At 48.9% G+C, this 17,029-nt stretch overlaps 3 protein-coding genes and 1 long non-coding RNA gene across 5 annotated transcripts in view; 2 read left to right on the forward strand and 2 right to left on the reverse strand.

Moving 5' to 3' along the window:
- TPPP2 (tubulin polymerization promoting protein family member 2) lies at window positions 1-2,260 on the forward strand. 2 transcript variants are annotated; one of them, XM_037501924.2, is made up of 4 exons: window positions 1-99; window positions 281-522; window positions 751-904; window positions 1,960-2,260. In XM_037501924.2, the coding sequence occupies exons 2-4, from the start codon at window positions 350-352 to the stop codon at window positions 2,146-2,148; spliced, it is 516 nt and encodes a 171-aa protein (XP_037357821.1). In that variant the 5' UTR covers window positions 1-99; window positions 281-349; the 3' UTR covers window positions 2,149-2,260. The 2 variants fall into 2 exon arrangements, with proteins under 2 accessions (XP_037357821.1, XP_054544997.1); XM_054689022.1 differs by having other exon boundaries at window positions 5-63.
- A 934-nt stretch (window positions 2,261-3,194) lies between these two features.
- RNASE13 (ribonuclease A family member 13 (inactive)) lies at window positions 3,195-6,370 on the reverse strand. Its single transcript, XM_037501925.2, has one exon. The coding sequence runs from the start codon at window positions 4,659-4,661 to the stop codon at window positions 4,152-4,154; it is 510 nt and encodes a 169-aa protein (XP_037357822.1). The 5' UTR covers window positions 4,662-6,370; the 3' UTR covers window positions 3,195-4,151.
- Window positions 6,371-11,139: 4,769 nt separating this feature from the next.
- Window positions 11,140-17,029, reverse strand: part of LOC119238882 (uncharacterized) — a 31,557-nt gene continuing 25,667 nt past the window's right edge. The window contains exon 3 of the long non-coding RNA XR_008549538.1: window positions 11,140-11,485. This is a non-coding gene — a long non-coding RNA (uncharacterized LOC119238882). The remainder of the gene's footprint in view (window positions 11,486-17,029) is intronic.
- LOC119238881 (ribonuclease 7-like) lies at window positions 15,762-16,239 on the forward strand. Its single transcript, XM_037502989.1, has one exon. It carries the CDS (start codon window positions 15,762-15,764, stop codon window positions 16,230-16,232), a length of 471 nt encoding a protein of 156 aa, XP_037358886.1. The 3' UTR covers window positions 16,233-16,239.

Raw genomic sequence — 17,029 nt, forward strand, 5'->3', positions numbered from 1 at the left:
CCCTTTCTCTTATATAGTCTTTCCAGCCAGCTGACTCCCACTTATCTGCACACACATATAAAGGTTAAGAGGGGTCAGACACCATCCAGACACCTTTAGGTACCTAAAAGTGGTGGTGGGGTGATTATTCGGTATGAAGCACCCACACTAGTCTCTCTGTGCTGGGAACGGTGGGTGGATGGAGTGAGGAGGAAGAAGGGAGAGAGCAACAGGGAAGAGAGGGCTTGGTTCCATTGTTGATTCTGGTTTTGTCTTAACCCCCATTCTTCTCACTCCTTAGTCCTCCTTTCCCCTCCTCCCTCACCCCCAAGTCTCCCCCCCTACTGTCCTCCTCCACCTCCTGTTGACCATGGCATCAGAAGCAGTTAAAACATTCCAGCGGTTTGCCGTTTTCGGAGACTCGTCAAGCAGTGGCAATGAAATGAACAACAAGAACTTCTCCAAGTTGTGCAAAGACTGTGGCATCATGGATGGCAAGATGGTCACCTCCACTGATGTGGACATTGTATTCAGCAAAGTCAAGTGAGGGATGAAAGATGGGAGAAGGGGTGGTGAGAAAACAGGGTTGTGAGACACAGAAGTGCTCATGTGGGCGACATCTGCAGGGGGTCTCCTGGGCCCCTGGCACCAAGTGATCACCTGTCCTCAAGACACACAGTGTCAAGAGGCCAGGTCTGGGGAAGGGAAGGGCTGGGCACTGGAAGGTAGTGTTCATGTTCTAGAGTTCCTGGATTTCTATCTCACGACCAGGGCCAAAAATGCGCGGACCATCACATTTCAGCAGTTCCAGGAGGCAATGAAGGAACTGGGCCAGAAGCGGTTTAAGGGGAAAAACCCAGATGAAGCCCTGGAGGAAATTTACAAACTCATGGAGGGCAAGGACCCAGCTACCAGTGGTGTCACTGTGAGTGACCTCCTTCATCCCTAAACCCCTGCAGCTCCTCCTACAACCCTCCGACACCCCTAACCCCTCCCTCCAGGGAGACAAGACAGAAAGTGTCTGGTGCACAGTTGGTTTGGGAACAGACTTAGAGATCATCTAGTCATTTCAGAGATGAGGAAACTGTGGCCTAGATTCCAGACAAGGAACCTGGAAGTGACTTGTCAAAGGTCCAAAAGTATCTTTTTTTTTGTTTTTCAAAGATTTATTTATGTATTTATACATACAAGCATTGGGTACAGTCAGAGGTGCGGGAGGGTGAGAGAATTCACTAGAGCCAGAGCGGAGAGTAGAACAGAGAGAGTGACGAAGTAACTGCTGGGGGGAGCAGCGGGCGGCAGGAGAGGTCTGTGTGCCATGTGGGACCCTTGCCTGGTGGCCGGGGAGCAGCCGGGGATTGAACCGGTGCTGCAGAGGCTGCAGGCAGCTTCACAACCCAGCGCTCAACCGCTGCGCCACCAGGGAGGCCCCCAAAAGTATCTTAATAGTGAAATTTAGTTCATTCTAAGTCTCCAGTACCCAAGCCAGGCAACTAGGGCCTGATGGCTTTGGAGGGTCATCATTTCCCCCCCACACCCCTCCCCCCTACGCCCCAGCCTCCTGATTTAATATAAGCTTGAATCTCTGACTTCCTGCCTCCCACTCACCCTTTGGTCCTTCTCTGCCCCATCTGCTAAAATCTAGAGTTCAAGTAAGGCCTTCCCAGCAGGAGGGACCCTGCTGTGGGGTCCAGAGTTGAAGTTATCTGGCTGCAGCCTAGTCAGACAAACTCCTCTGGAAGCAGGAAAATCCACATGGACCCCACTCATTCCCATACAGCAGAGACTGCTGCTTCCTCCTGAGTGGGCGGCTCTTGTCACAGTCCCTGCCCACAGTTACATCTGGGCCCTAAGAAAGCAGCGTCGCGCCAAGGGTAGAACAGGAGTTCTGAGCACTAGCCAGAGCAAAGGCCATCTTTAGAGGAGGGGCGGGACGGTCTAGGGGAAGGAAGCGCTCATCCAGTGTGCTCTGCCTTGCAGAAAGCCACCACCGTGGGCGGAGTAAGACGGCTGACAGACACCAGCAAGTACACCGGCACCCACAAGGAGCGCTTTGATGAGAGTGGCAAGGGCAAAGGCCTGGCTGGACGGGAAGATGTGACTGACAAGTCAGGCTATGTGAGTGGCTACAAGGGTGCTGGCACCTATGATAAGAAGACTGACAAGTAAGGAGTAGTCTCATCTTAGCCTCTCAAGCGTGATCCTTGTCTTTAACATCAGAGAGCTTGGGGGACAATAAACATCTGTGTGTGGAGCAGCTAATGGGCTCTGACTTCTACAGGGTTAGGGACAGATGGGCCCATAGGGAGGGGAAGCCACAGAGTCAAGTTTCTAGCTCTATACCCTTTACCCTACTTAGCCCCAAAGAATTACATTAGCATTCCCTTCAACAACTGCTTCTAGGGGGGCCTCCCCTGTGGCGCAGCGGTTGAGCGCTGGGTTGCGAAGCTGCCCGCAGCCTCTGCGGCACCGGTTCGATCCCCGGCTGCTGCTCCCCGGCCACCAGAGGAGGGTCCCACATGGCGCGCAGACCTCTCCTGCCGCCCGCTGCTCCCCTCAGCAGTGTGCTTCGGTCCTTCTGCCTGCTCTGCTCCCCGCTCTGGCTCTGGTGAATTCTCTCACCCTCCCGCGCTTCTGACTGTACCCAGTGCTTGTATAAACAAACAAACAAACAAATAAATAAATAAATAAAGCATGCCTCTATTAAAAAAAAAAAGAAACCTTAAAAAAAAAATAAACTGCTTCTAGGAACAGGGCTAAAGAGCATATTTGCAGATGCGAGATGAACCAACCAGATGTGGAGGCAAAGGTGTTTGTTACGTGTGGTATCCACCCCCTCTACCTCCCAAAGGGGAGTAGCAACTCCCAATTTGATATAATGTGACTCAGACACCACCAACTAGACCCTGTACCTTCCTGCTCTGTTGCAATGCAGGTTTTGTTGGGGTACAGTAGAAACCAGCTCAGGGTGAACCAAGGACCTACTTAGCCTGACTCCTGTTATGAGTTTGTTCTCGAGCCAAGGAGAAGGGAAAATCCATTTGCAGAATCCACCCAGCTACCTTCATCATGGTCCACTTGCTCAGAAGATCGTATGGACGGCTAGGGGTAGCCCAGGGAGGCGGCCAGAATGGGCGGCCTCCAGAACTCTGTGAATAAGAGCTCCAGTGCATTGAAGGAAAAGGAATGAAATCAGAACTGACTCTGATGTGCTTTTGATTTTTTAATTTTGACATGATTATAAATTCACAAAAAGATGCAAAAACAGTACAGAAGGATCCGTGTACCTTCCACCCAATTTCCAATGGTTATGTCCTACTAAACTCAGATGTGGTTTCAAATTTTCTCCAACTACCCACCTCACCCCTGCCTTGTTAGTGGAAACTCCTTGAGTTGGGGGTTTGTCAGGAGGAGCCTTAGGAAAGGAAAGAGGAGAGGAATAAGTCAGAGAAGTTCTAGCTTGACATTCCAGAGGGCCAAAGTGAGAAAGATGAAAGGTCAGAGAGAAGAGGACAGGTGACTACAGAAGCCTGGGGTGTGGGGGAGACATGGCCCTGGGCTCCAGATAGCAGGAGGGCAGCCAGGACAGCTTACATGAAGAGAAAATCAATGATTTCATAGAAAGGAGCAGACTGGGAATTGAAAGGGTTGCAGGGAGGCGAGGCTGAAATGATCAGAAGGGAGTCAGGGAGGTTTTTCTGGCCAGAGACACCCACCGTGTTGGTGAGTGAGTGGAGGGAGCTGTAGGGTAAATGGGGAAGACTGGACAGGAAAGGCTGGTGGGGGTGGGGAGCTGAGACACTAAGCAGGGTGCCTGTTGCCATGGTGTGAGCTGAGGCTCTGGGCCTCCATCCAGGATTCAGAATCTGGCCCTGTCGATGGACAGTCACTGCCAACTGGACACAGTCAGCTTCTTGGGTGGGTAAGACTGTCTGTGGGAGAGGGAGGGAGGGGGTAGAGGACAGGGAGGTAAACAAGTTGGAAAGAGCCTAGAAGACAGTAAAACTCTGCATGGCGACCAAGGTTCTGGACGTTTCTCCTACCTTCCTGGTCTGGGAAGGGAACTGCCTGCCTCTGAAGTAAGGGAGGCAGGCTTGAGCCAAGAATCAGAGTTTAGTGGGAGAGGCTGGTCTGTGGTGGCAGTAGGGAGTGGTTTAGAATGCTAACCTCCCTTAAAGGGTACCAAAGATACCTATGGGTTCAGCCTCATCCTTTGCAGAACAGAGCAGGCAAAGCCTCTGGTTGGATAGGGAGGTATTGTAGTTGCAGCTGGCGGGCTGCTCGTTGGTCACAGAGCAGGTTGTGACTGGAAAGGATTCCTGGGTGAATATACAAAATGCATTGTAATTCTCACAGAAGCTGTCACTGTGCTTGCACAATGGCCGGATGTCTTTCCAAGGAGCATGTATCCAATAATGAACCTTTGGGCAAAACCAGCTTTGCATTGTACCCCGTACATAGGACATCAGAATATTACAGTAGGCTTTGCTATTCTTCAGGTTTTCCACTCTGGGATAGTCGATGTTTAAGGCACGGAAGTTCTTAACAGCTTTCCGCATATTGATGTCCATGACCAGAGTTGGCCCTAGAACAAGCTGGAGGGACAGGATCCAGGCCACCACTGGTGTCATTCCTCCTGCTGGTAGAGTGTTTGGAGGCAGAGGTGAGCCTAGAGTGACCATCTGTCCCTCCGGGAGACTCTAGTGTCCACCCAGCCTTCCCTGTGTGTCCTCCCCCACACTCTAAAAGCTGAACTGTATCTATCTCAGAGAGCATCCAGCCCTAGTTTTCATGTCCAGAGAGAAAACACGCTCCCAAGTTCCCCTAGCCATGCCCCCCATTCCCTTGGTCCACCACGGGGTCTCAGCTTCATTCAGTCCACAAGCTGCAATAGTTACAGATAGGAGCTGCAGCTGCTTGTTAGGTAAGAAACTCTTCCCAACTATCCCTGGCCCTAGTCAACCCTTATGGTAAAAATACAGAGGAGCAGAAGGAGCTGCGGAGCTCCAATTCTCTAACTGCTCCAGAGGAAGCATAGGCACTGGAAGATGAACTGGGCATGGGCAGGGATTCTTACCTGAGACCAAAGACAGTTCAAAGGAAGAACAGACTAGAATGGTTTCTGGACAAAGAGCAGTTTGGGAGAATGGAGTGTCCCCTGATCCTGAGGAGGCCCTGTGCTGAGGAGGCTGGATGTGCGGGAGAAGAGATACACTGCTACCTGGTCTCCTCCTCCTGGTGTCTTCAGAACACTTAGTTCCAACCTCCTTGCCAGAAGACCAGGAGTTCCTAGACTCTCTTTGATGTTCTCTCTGGGCCGCAGGCCCTGCTCCCAAGGAGAGGTGAGTGAAAAGCACTGTATGTTGTGTTTGTGAGGAACACAGTGCAGCTTTTTCCTGACCCTCAGGGATCAGGGTCTGCCACACTGTCATCCCACTTACGGGCTCCCAGGAGGCCACCTACTCAAGGGCCTTCCATAGGATGCCTCAGTTTTAGATTCTAGTTTGTGCTTTAGTTTTAGATTCAAGTTTAGGGGGGCTGTGACAGACTTGAGAAAGACCTCCCCAATGACCTCCCAGGTACCAACTTCATTCCAATACCTGTCACATTGCCTCTTACCTCTGACCTCAGGCCCTGTCACATAGATCCTGAGAATCTGTAGATGCTGACCCTGAAGGTTCAAACTTGTCAGGTGGGATTAGACAGAAAAGCCTGGGCTTTAGGAGCTATGGCCACCTGAGCCTCGCCTATCACCCTCTTGCTATTGTTTGTTGATTTGTCATGTTGGGGAAAGCACCCGGCTCAGAACTCTCTTTTTCACCCCCACCTTCCCCTTCACCGGAGGCAAAGAGTTGGTTGCCCAGAGCCTGCTGGTCACAGTCATCTCAGCCTGGCCTCCCTTCAGTGTATGGCCCAGGTTGAAGGTGTTCTCTTCAGAGAGCCTACCTTCCACACCCAAAAGAGAGGAGTCAGAAGGCAGAACCCCAAGTGCCCTAAGACCAATGAGCTCTGCAGATGGTGGGGCCGGGACAGTGCTTAGAGAGAGATTTGTGTTCCTCATTTACAGCCCCACTAGACTTGCTCAGCTGGAGTCTAAAACCGAATCCATCTTTCCCACAACTTGCTTCTCCTCCTGTGTTCTCTCGATTTCTTCAGTCACCTCTGCAAGAAACAGGAGAGTCATCCTAGACCCCTTTCTCTTCCCAACCCCTCCTGTTGACAGGCAGTGCTGTATTGTGGTGAAGATCATGACTTTTGGGTAAAACAAATTAGGAATTGGTCCCGTCTCTAGGACCTACAGACTGTACCGTCAATCTAAGTTTCCCAAGCCATTGTCAGCTTCAATTTCTTCATCTGTTAATGAGAATGATAATTTATACCTCTCAGCAGTATTGGGTTCACTAGGGTGTATATCCATTGCTTTTAGCCCAGTGGTTGGCACATGGTGAGTGTGGCAGGCGTAGCCCATCAATTATGCAATTCTGACAATCTTTTTTTTTAAGTTTGATTTATTTATGCATACAAGAGTTGGGGTACAGGCCAGAGGTGTGGGGGTGGGTAAGAGGATTCACCAGAGACAGAGTGGAGAGCAGAACAGGCAGACTGAAATACACTGCTGAGGGGAGCAGCAGGCGAGTCAGGAGAGGTCTGCTGTGCCATGTGGGTAGCTCCCTGGCTGGGGATCGAAACTCGTGCTGCAGTGGCTGCGGATAGCTTCATAGGTTGCATCAACCCCTTGCACCACCAGGGAGGCCCGCACTTCTGACAATCTTATCAAAAGCCTTTCCTGACCCCATCCCTTCTATATCTATTTCCTCCCTGCTCAGATTCTCCCTTCTCCTGGACAGTCACTCTCCAACTTCAGTAAGGTTCTCCACCTTATGGAACAAAAGGCCTTCCATGATCTGCCCTTCTCCTCACTGCCATGTCTTCATCTCTAGCCCTGCCTGCTTCCCCCTTTGTGCCCCTGCCCACCTCCATGTGCTTGTTCATACTGTGTCCTCTTCCTGGAATGCAGCTCTACTTCTTCTCCCGCTCGCCCCCATCAATTCCCCTGTGCTAGCTCATAGGAGACTCAGCCAGAGCTCCTGTTGAGGAAGCCTCTGTTTGGAAAACCTCCCCACGGAAGTGTGCACAGCCAAGCAAGTGAGGGTAAAGCCCACACAAGCAGGTGCTTCATTTGTATCTTCCAGGCTGAGGTACAAGCCAACACAGAGTGGGAGTTCATGCAGGGTGGTGCCAGACCCTGCAGAGCAGCTGACTCAAATATTTGTTTTGAGAAAGCTTGCCACTTTGTGGTCCCCACTCAAATCTGGCCACCTCGTCCCTATTCACTCGAGACTGCAGCATCCCTGAAAAAAGAAAGGGACTTTTCATGCCTCTTGTTCTTCCTCTTCACTCTTCACTATCCACCATTACCGCTCACCTCTGCACACACAGTTACGGACCAGAACTGGTTGACAGGAAGACAGGAAAGCGTGCAGGACTTCATGTTGGATAAGGAGCCTCCCTAGTGGCTCACAGGTTAAATACACAATGCTATCAGGCTGTCGACAGCCACTGTAGCACGAGTTCGATCCCCAGCCAGGAAGCTACCCACATGGCACAGCAGACCAATCCTGTCTTGCCCCTGCTGCTCCCCTCAGCAGTGTATTTCAGTAGATCCCCCTATTCTGCTCCCCACTCTGTCTCTGGTGAATCCTCTTACCCCCCACCCCTTTGGTCTGTATGTACCCCAGTTCTTGTATGCATAAATAAATCTTTTTTTAAAAATGGGGCTAAGAGGGCCTCCCCTGGTGGTGCGGCGGTTGAGCGCTGGGCTGCAAGACTGCCCGCAGCCTCTGCAGTGCTGGTTAGATCCCCGGCCACAAGCGAGGGTCCCACATGGTGCGCAGACCTCTCCTGCCTCCCGCTGCTCCCCTCAGCAGTGTGTTTCATCGGTCTACCTGTTCTGTTCCCCGCTCTGGTGAATTCTCCCACCCTCTGGCGTTTCTGACCGTACCCGGGGCTTGTATAAATAAATAAATAAATAAATAAATAAATAAATAAATAAATAAATAAATAAATAAATAAAAATGGGGCTAATATCCTCCATACCTCATGAGACCAAAAAAATGAAATGAGATGGTCAGCATGAAAGTGACTTTAAAATTTTTTTTAAAAAGATTTATTTATTTATGCATGGGGTACAGGCCAGAGGTGTGGGGGTGAGAGGATTTACCAGAGACAGAGTGGGAAACAGAACAGGCAGACTCACCAAAGTACACTGCTGAGGGGAGCAGTGGGCAAGTCAGGAGAGGTCTGCCTCGCCATGTGGGTTGCTTCCTGGCCAGCTGGGGATCGAACTCATGCTGCAGAGGCTGCGGATTGCTTCACAATGCGGTGCTTAACCCCGTGCGCCAACAGGGAGGCCCCTTAACCATTAACCATTCTATAGATGAATGGGTATGGTCTCTTAGGTTCTACAACTCACTCCCCTGCCTCAATAGCTTTTGAGTGATCATTTATTCCTAAAGGGAGCCAACTGCCCTCCCCATCATCTTGCTCTGCCAACTAAACACCCCTAACATCTGTCTTCAGTTCATATTCATGAAGCCTTCTCTGTTAGCCATTCGTGTTGATTATTTTAAAATATTTTTTTGAAAAGCACTATGGCAAATGTTGGGGGAAATATAAAGGTAAAAAGACCATTCTGGTCCAGAGGACATTTTAAGTCAATAGGGGAAAGACACACAAGTGACCATATGTTACAGGCACTGAACCCGCCAACAGGAAAAGCGCTGAGCATGTGACATGCCTTCAGGTTCCAAACTGCAGCCCTACTGGTCTGGTCTTGAAATCCCTACCCAGGAAGTGCAGATCCATGGAATTGCTTCTTCCATTCTGACATCCTTCTCATGGATTCATCTGCTCCCTGAGCCTGAGATGTGAAGAATTGTTACCCTCTTACACTGGATTTTACATTTGAAAAAGCTACCTGAGAGACAAAGGAACTAAGTTTCAAGAAAGGCCTTGCTCAAGGTCATATGCCTCATTTGTTTATAATGGAGCAACTCAATAGGTTCTCAATAAGAGGGAATTTCATCTTGTCTGGAGGCAGGTGCTATCGACATCTAGTGGGAAGAGGCCAGGGATGCTGCTCACCACCTGACAGTGCACAAAATAGGCCCCAAGCAAAGGCTCATCCACATCAAAATGTAAATAGTACCAAGGTTGAGAAACTCTGGCCTCACGAGAGAATCAGATTCCCTAACAAAGGCAGACTTACTTATACCTTATGTATCGAAAGGGTTGGTAAATATCTGGAACTTGAAAATATTTTTGTGAGATTGTGTTTATAATGGAGCAACTGGTTCTTCTACCAGCAAAAGGAATACTGATAATTTACCACTGAAACAACTTTGAGATTTTTTTCCTATAAAGAGGCCCTTGTACGTCATCATCTGCATATTCTCTCCTCCCCTCCTCAAGGTAAGAATGTGTAGGACAACTGGCAAGGGTGGCAGGTAGAGGGATAATTCCCTATTATTGAAGGAAACCCCAAGATTTTGCCCCAAGTGAGCTCACCACAATCTCAGTGGCATCACTTTTGTCCTGTCCAGCTCAAATCTCTCCAACAGCATACTGTGTCATGGACAATTACTGGGTTGTCCTTGAACCCAAAGGATTGCTTCAACCATCGCAACCTTGTCATAGCCTCACCTCCACGCCAGGGCTGAAGTCCAGTAGCCGCATCATCAATTTCTCAATCAGTTGCTAACCAACACCGTGGGTTGCGGGTGATCCCACCTAGAACTGGCATCCTTCAGGGGCAGAAAAAATGTCTGTTCACCCAGAAATTAATCAAAATCACCTAGATCCCAGGCCCTGTGCTGTTTCCTATGGGAGGGTCAAAGGAAACACAACAGGAGGTCTTTGTCTTCTAGGCATTGATGGTCTAAAATGGAGAAAAATGAGACACATAGAATGATAACAAATGAGTCAAGGAAGAAAATCACACATTTTGAAGAGAGTAAGTACTGTAGGATTTAGAGGTGAGAAAGATTCCTCTGAATTGGGAGAGTGAGAAGTCAGAAAACATTTTCCTTGCATGTGGAGACTTGCTCCTGGGATCTGCCGATGGGGCTCAAGGAACAGTTAAGAATGAAATGGAGAGCCTCCCTGGTGGCACAAGGGGTTAGGCACAGCACTACGAAGCAGTCCACAGCCTCTGCAGCACGGGTTTGATCCCCAGCCGGGGAGCTACCAACATGGCACAGCAGACCTCTCCTGTCTCCCCGCTGCTCCCCTCAGCAGTGTGTCTCAGTCAATTTACCTGTTCTGCTCCCCACTCTGTCTCTGGTGAATCCTCTCACCCCCTGCTCCTCTAGCCTGTACCCCAGCTCTTGTATGCATAAATAAAATAAATCTTTTTTTTTTTTTAAAGAATGAAATGGAGAGGGGAATTATGAAAGGTATGTATAAAAAAAGAGAGAAAACTAGCCTGGCTGGGGTTGAGGCCCGCAGTGGGAGAAAAGTCACAAATAAAGTTAGACAGGTTTGCCAGATTGTGGCAGCCCTTGAATGTCAGACTGAGGAATTTATATTTTATTCTGTAGCTAAATGGGGAGCTAACTTAGGAGACAGAGTGACCCGGTGAGGCCTCTCACCCCCAGACTAGGTCCCCCCTCTCCTACATCCCGCTTTGTCCAGCAACATAGGTCTGGGAGCCAAGGATTCCAACCGTCTGTCAGGGCTGCCTCTTCCAGACCCACAGCTGTTCCAGAAAAGGTCATGAGAATTCCAAGATCCCCAGCAAGTCCCTCATCTGACCCCCAACTTGCTGTTTGTTTCACTTTCTCCATCTACAAAAATGAACCCATTACCTTTATTTATCCTTCAAGCAACAAATTAGAATAACAGAACTTGGATCTGCTCCTGCTTAGAGGGAAATTCTCATGGACTTTCCATCGGTATCCAGAGGCTGTGTGGAACTCCGGAAGAGAGAGAGAGGCTGGACTCTGAAGGGTGGGCACCAATCCAGGCCCAGCCTCTTCTCTCCCTGACCCCCTCACCCACCCCCATCCTAAACGAGAGGAAGCAGCAGCTGTTGTCCTGTGGGGGAGACAGGCAGAAGTCCACCTGGCACCACTGGGACTTTCACAACAACCGCCAGTGACTTTAAACACACACACACACACACACACACACACACACACACACACACACACATAGAGCAGCAGCAGCAGCAGCCTGGGGAAAGGTTGGGCCAAGAGCAGTGACTATGGTGACAGAATGAGAAGGCTGGAGCAGCAGCTTCATAGCCCTGGACAGGGCTAGGGGGGTTGGGAGGTGGGGAGGTGGGGGGTGACAGAGACTGCTTGTGTGAGGGGCTCCCCCGTATCTTCTGTCCCACCATTTTGTCTTCTGCTCCTCCTTCTCTAAGTTTTCTCCCTTCTGCCAAACTCTCCGATCAGTTGTGGTCAGTCCCTATCGTTGTCCTCCTTTCTCCAGAGTTTCTTTTTATCTAAACACAGTGAAGGAAAAATGGCAAAATGACTATACAGAGTACAAAGTGAAGCAAATCTAAGAAGCTGGATAGTTGAGGCAGATAAATCATTAAAACCGTATGCTTTATCTAACTAATTGAAGCAACGTAAGGGCTCACAAAGCATACAAACCCGCAAAACAACAAAACTAACTCTTAATGCTTTGAAAACTATGATGGTTACCAGAGAGGAGGAAGAAGGTTGGGGGGCAATGTGATGATACTAGAACTTTGGTGACTGCAGTAAAGCGCATACAGGAATTAAGGTGTGAGGCTGTAGTCCTGAAATAATAGGGTTTTGTAAACAAATGGTAAATCAATAAAATTTCGTTAAGAGAGAAAAGCAAGCGTTTGAATTGAACAGATGGGGCCTCCCTGGTGGCACAAGGGATTAAGACACAACCTATGAAGCTAACTGCAGCCACTGCAGCTCCAGCTTGATCCTCAGCCAGGGAGGAGACCCACATGGCGCAGCAGACCTCTCCTGAATTGCCTGCTGCTCCCCTCAGCAGTGTATTTCAGTCAGTCTGCCTGTTCTGTTCCCCGCTCTGTCTCTGGTGAATCCTCTCACCCCCACATACATCTGGCCTGTACCCCAGCTCTTGTATGCATAAATAAATAAAATCTTTAAAAAAAAAATCTTTAAAATCTTTTTAAAAAAATGAATTGAATAGATGGTAGTTTCAATAATTCTACCTCAATTTTAAAGCAAATATAAACTTTCACTCTCTCTTCCCTTTGACCTGAGACAGAGGAGCTGTGTTTATTTTACTTTCACATAGCATTAAGGCAGCCTTCTGGAGAATCCAGCACAATGGAGTTGAAGAGCAAACTAGAATAATTATAATGACAGGAAAACACAAGAGCAGAGAGCAGCCCAAGTCGTGGTTTGGAAACATCTCACTCTAGAATAATGAGAAATGAGACAGAGTCCAAGCTAGGAATTCAAATGAGCTTTTGCTCTCTCACGGGTCCTGCAACCCAAGGCTCTCTCCAGGGCTAGACTGGCCTGTGCTGATCCCCATTGTACCCACAGTCTGCCTTACACCAGGGATTTTATCTCCAAGCATTTGCATTCTTACGGTGGCAGAGGCATCATTCTCCATCCAGAAATTCAAACTGCAAAGACTCAGGCACCTTAACAAAGCAGTGAAAGCTGTTCCCACCGACAAGGGCTTCCAGAGGGCAAAGCAGCAGAGCCAGAGCCTGTGTGAACTTGCTCCTGGCTCTATGTTGCCATCTAGTGGTGTATCCTATCTCCAACACCATTTTTTTCCCCCAAAGATCCTTCATCCTGGCCCAGAGCCTTGCTCTCCCTCTGCTAAAATGATGTCCCTTAATATCAAAACAAATACCCCCTATTTCAGACTCAAAATCCCAATTTCTGCACCAGAATGAAAATCTCATGATAGAGGCATTTTATGTGTTCTCTCTACCATCATGATCCACACAACAGCCAAGTTGTCTTTAAAGGAACAGGTATTGTACTGCTGCTTACAACACTCCCAGAACTCCCCACTGTGTTCAGAGCAAGCCAGAGTCCTTCTCACAGTTGCTGAGGTTTGCCATGATCCGGTCTGTGGTCCTCTCTGACCTCATCACTCACCTGTGCCAGCCACACTAGGCTTCTTTCTCTTCCTCTTACACCCCAGGCATCTGTCTGCTTAGGGCCTTTGCAGCGCTGTTCCCTTTACCTGGAGAATCCTCCAAGTGCAGGTTCACTCTCTCACCTTCAAGTCACCTACTTCAATGACCCTGATTAAAAATCACTGGTGGGGCCTCCCCTGATGGCTCAGCGGTTGAGCACTGGGTTGCGAAGCTGCCCGCAGCCTCTGCAGCGCCGGTTCGATCCCTGGCCACTGGGCAAGGGTCCCACATGGCGAGCAGACCTCTCCTGCTGCCCGCTGCTCCCCTCAGCAGTGTACTTCAGTCCTTCTGCCTGCTCTGCTCCCTGCTCTGGCTCTGGTGAATTCTCTCACCCTCCCATGCTTCTGACTGTACCCAGTGTTTGTATGAATAAATAAATAAATAAATAAATAAATAAATAAATAAATAAATAAATAAATAAATAAATAAAAATTAAAAATAAAAATAAAAATCACTGGTGAAGGAAACTCCATGGGGCTATACCTGAGGGGGCGGGGAAAAGCAAATATTGTTCAAAAATGAACAATGATGTAAAAAATTTTTAAAAATTAATAAAAAATGGAAAAATATCAACTTTACTTTCAAGAATAAACACAAAATTAAAGGGGAAAAAATAAAAATCACTGCCTGCTCATTTCTGACCTGTCCTGTCCTTTTTTCCTTAGCAATTGTCCCTCTTTTTTAAGATTTATTTTCATTTATTTATGCATACAAGAACTGGGATGTAGGCAAGAGGTGTGTGGGATGAGAGGATTCACCAGAGACAGAGCAGGGAATAGAACAGGCAGACTGACAAAATACACTGCTGAGGGGAGCAGCAAGCGAGGCAGGAGAGGTCTGCAGCACCATGTGGCCATCCCCTGGCTGGGAATCCAAATCAAGCTTCAGTGGCTGTGGATAGCTTCATAGTGCTGAGACTTAACCCCTTATACCACCAGCGAGGCCCAGCAATTATCCCTTTGAGCAAAGTGTGCTTTTACATTACTTTTCCTCCAATGGATGGGAAGCAGCACATTGGTAGGGGTTTCTGTCTCCTTTGTTTTCTGACATATGCTCAGCACATAGTAGGTGCTCAATAAATATTTGCTGACTCCATGAATGAAGCTGAGCCAAAATTCTAAGATCACCTGCTACTTACAGGTGAATACTGAAAATAAAAATACCTTTCATCTCATCTTTCCAGGTCTTCCCAATACAGATAGTGATGATTCTCTGCCTCAGTGTTGTGGTTCTCCGCACATGCCATAGACACTCCCCTGAGGCACCTAAGCAGCATTGACTCACGCTCTTCACACAGCTCTAACTACCATGAGAAACAGGGCATACATAGCAAAGGAAGGCCTCAGACTGGGTGTTGAGAGAACACTACCACCAAAACCATTCTCAGTTTTGAAAACTTCAATAAAAGTAGAGAGGAAGAGAGGTTAGGATGAGAGGTGTTGGAGGCCTTCTCCAGGTAAAACCAGATGGCCTTGGTGGCACTGGAACTGGAGGGACTCAGAGGAATGAGCTATTATAAAAGAGCTGAGTTGGGGTGAGGCTGGACATCGTGACTGTGATGACTCATCCACTCCCCTATCTCTTCAATTCCTCTGAAAAGTAAGCAGTGGTAAGTCACGATGGCAAGAAATGATACAAAGCAGCTATTCTATCTGTATATCAGGTCAGAGAAAAAGCAACCCTTATACACAGTGATGTGCTCTGCTCTGATCTCTCACTAGAGGGTAAATCTAGCAAGAGACAAATGACAGCTCTGCCTGAAATTCATTTTGGGTCAACACCTAGGTCAGGTGTTTTACTGGTGTCATCACAAAGCCATGTGGCCAAGGGCCAAATCTTTAAATGTGAGGATTCACACTTCCTCATTGTCCAACACGTTTAGGCAGGTACACTCGCTCCACAGGCATCCCCTCCTTCAGGACACTGGACACGTTAACGAAGAGGCATGACCCTGATTCATTTCCTGATCCAGGACTGCGCCGAGTCCACCCCCAAAAGAAGTAACATAGCCCGGCCCACTCTGGAGGACTTAGTGAGAAGAGAGGCCAGAGACCCAGCGGTGGGTAGGGACATTCTCAGCCCAGGTAGAACGAGAACACAGGGAGAAGGTGAAGCCTGCGTGGGCCACAGGTGAGGTGAGAGCACAGAGAAGGGGTTGGTTCTGACGTGATGAGTGCACGCGGGTGAATGATCAGAGGGATAAAGGGCAGGCTCTGCGTAGGAGGAATAGGGGCGCACACAGGGAAGAGAGATGGGGGATTGGAGGCACAGAATGGGGTCATGGAGGACATGAGACACAGAGAAACGTATAGGGACATGTGGGGATGAAACTCAAGCCACAGAAGACAGAACAGAGAGTGGGAGCCAAGAACAGAATGAAGGAAGGTAGAGATATAAAGCCAGGGGGTGTGGAGCCATGGGATTAGGGGATGCGCCCTCCAAGATGTGCAGGGAAAAAGAGGGGAGACAGGGAGGGAGGGAGGACACAGTAGGGGAGAGAAATGATGATGATCTAGAAGGAGCAGATATAGAAAGTTTAGTTTCTGACCTCCTGCTCTTTGTTCCCATTGACTCCAGCCTTCAATTCTGACTGTTCCCCCTAGGAGAGATGGCACCAGCCAGAGCAGGATTCAGCTCCCTGCTGCTGCTCCTGCTGCTGGGACTGTGGGTGGCCGAGGTCCCCGTCAGTGCCAAGCCCAAGAACATGACCTCAGCTCAGTGGTTCGAAACTCAGCACGTGCAGCTGAGCCCTCAGCAATGCAACGCGGCGATGGCCAACATCAATAAGTACATGAAACGCTGCAAGAATATCAACACCTTCCTGCATGAACCCTTCTCCACAGTGGCCGCCACCTGTCAGACCCCCAACATAGCCTGCAAGAATGGCCGTGACAACTGTCACCAGAGCCAAGAGTGTGTGTCCTCCACCAGCTGTGAGCTCACCTCGGGGACATACCCAGGCTGTAAGTACAAAGAGAGGCAAATGGACGCCTTCTTCATCGTGGCCTGTGAGCCTCCCCAAGCAAAAGATAACCAGAGCTACCAGCTGGTTCCCGTGCACCTGGACAATGTCTTTTAGTTTTCCAGGTTCCCAGCCTTCCTCCTCCTTGGACTGCACCTTTGTTCCTTCTCCAGGTCTCTGACCCACTTTCCCTAAGCCCAGAAGCTTCTCTCCCCCTCCTTGTTTGGGGCCCCTCCAACTCAGGCTTCTCTGAGGGGGAGATGAGGTTGAGAGTTTGGCAGGCTAAGATCCAAAAGAGAGTCTTTCATCTTTCTGTTGCTGTGTTTCCAAGGGTGATCCCCAAGAGCAGGGCTAACTAAGCTCAGAGGTGTGGGTGCCTGTCTGGGCCTTGAACTTCTCTCTCTTGCCCCATCATGGCAGCATGACAAGAAGAGAAAATAAATGGAAAAGAATGTGTGAGACTCTGGGGACCTCCCCCGTGGCGGTGGCGCAGCAGGTTGAGCACTGTGAAGCTGCCGGCAGGCCAGGGAGAAACCCACATGGCGAGTAGACCTCTCCTATCTCACCCGCTGCTCCCCTCAGCAGTGTCCTTCGTCTGTCTGCCTGTTCTACTCCCCGTTCTGTTTCTGGTGAATTCTTTCACCCTCCCATACCTCTGACTGTACCTTGACTTGTACCCCATTTCTTGTATAAATAAATAAATAAATAAATAAATAAATAAATAAATAAATAAATAAATAAATAAATGACTTTAAAAAAAAAAAGAATGTGTGAGACTCATGTACAGCGCTGTTTCTGTTCCTAAACTCAGTGTCCCCCAGCTCTGATGTGGTTGTGAGGTGACCTCTGTGCAGAGGGGTGGCCGGAAGGAAAGACAAGACAAAGAAGACACTTCATATTTATATAGCATTTCA

The sequence above is a fragment of the Talpa occidentalis genome, unplaced genomic scaffold (assembly GCF_014898055.3).
Source record: "Talpa occidentalis isolate TD23 unplaced genomic scaffold, MPIMG_talOcc4v2.1 talOcc4.11, whole genome shotgun sequence".
NCBI classification, from domain to species: domain Eukaryota; kingdom Metazoa; phylum Chordata; class Mammalia; order Eulipotyphla; family Talpidae; genus Talpa; species Talpa occidentalis.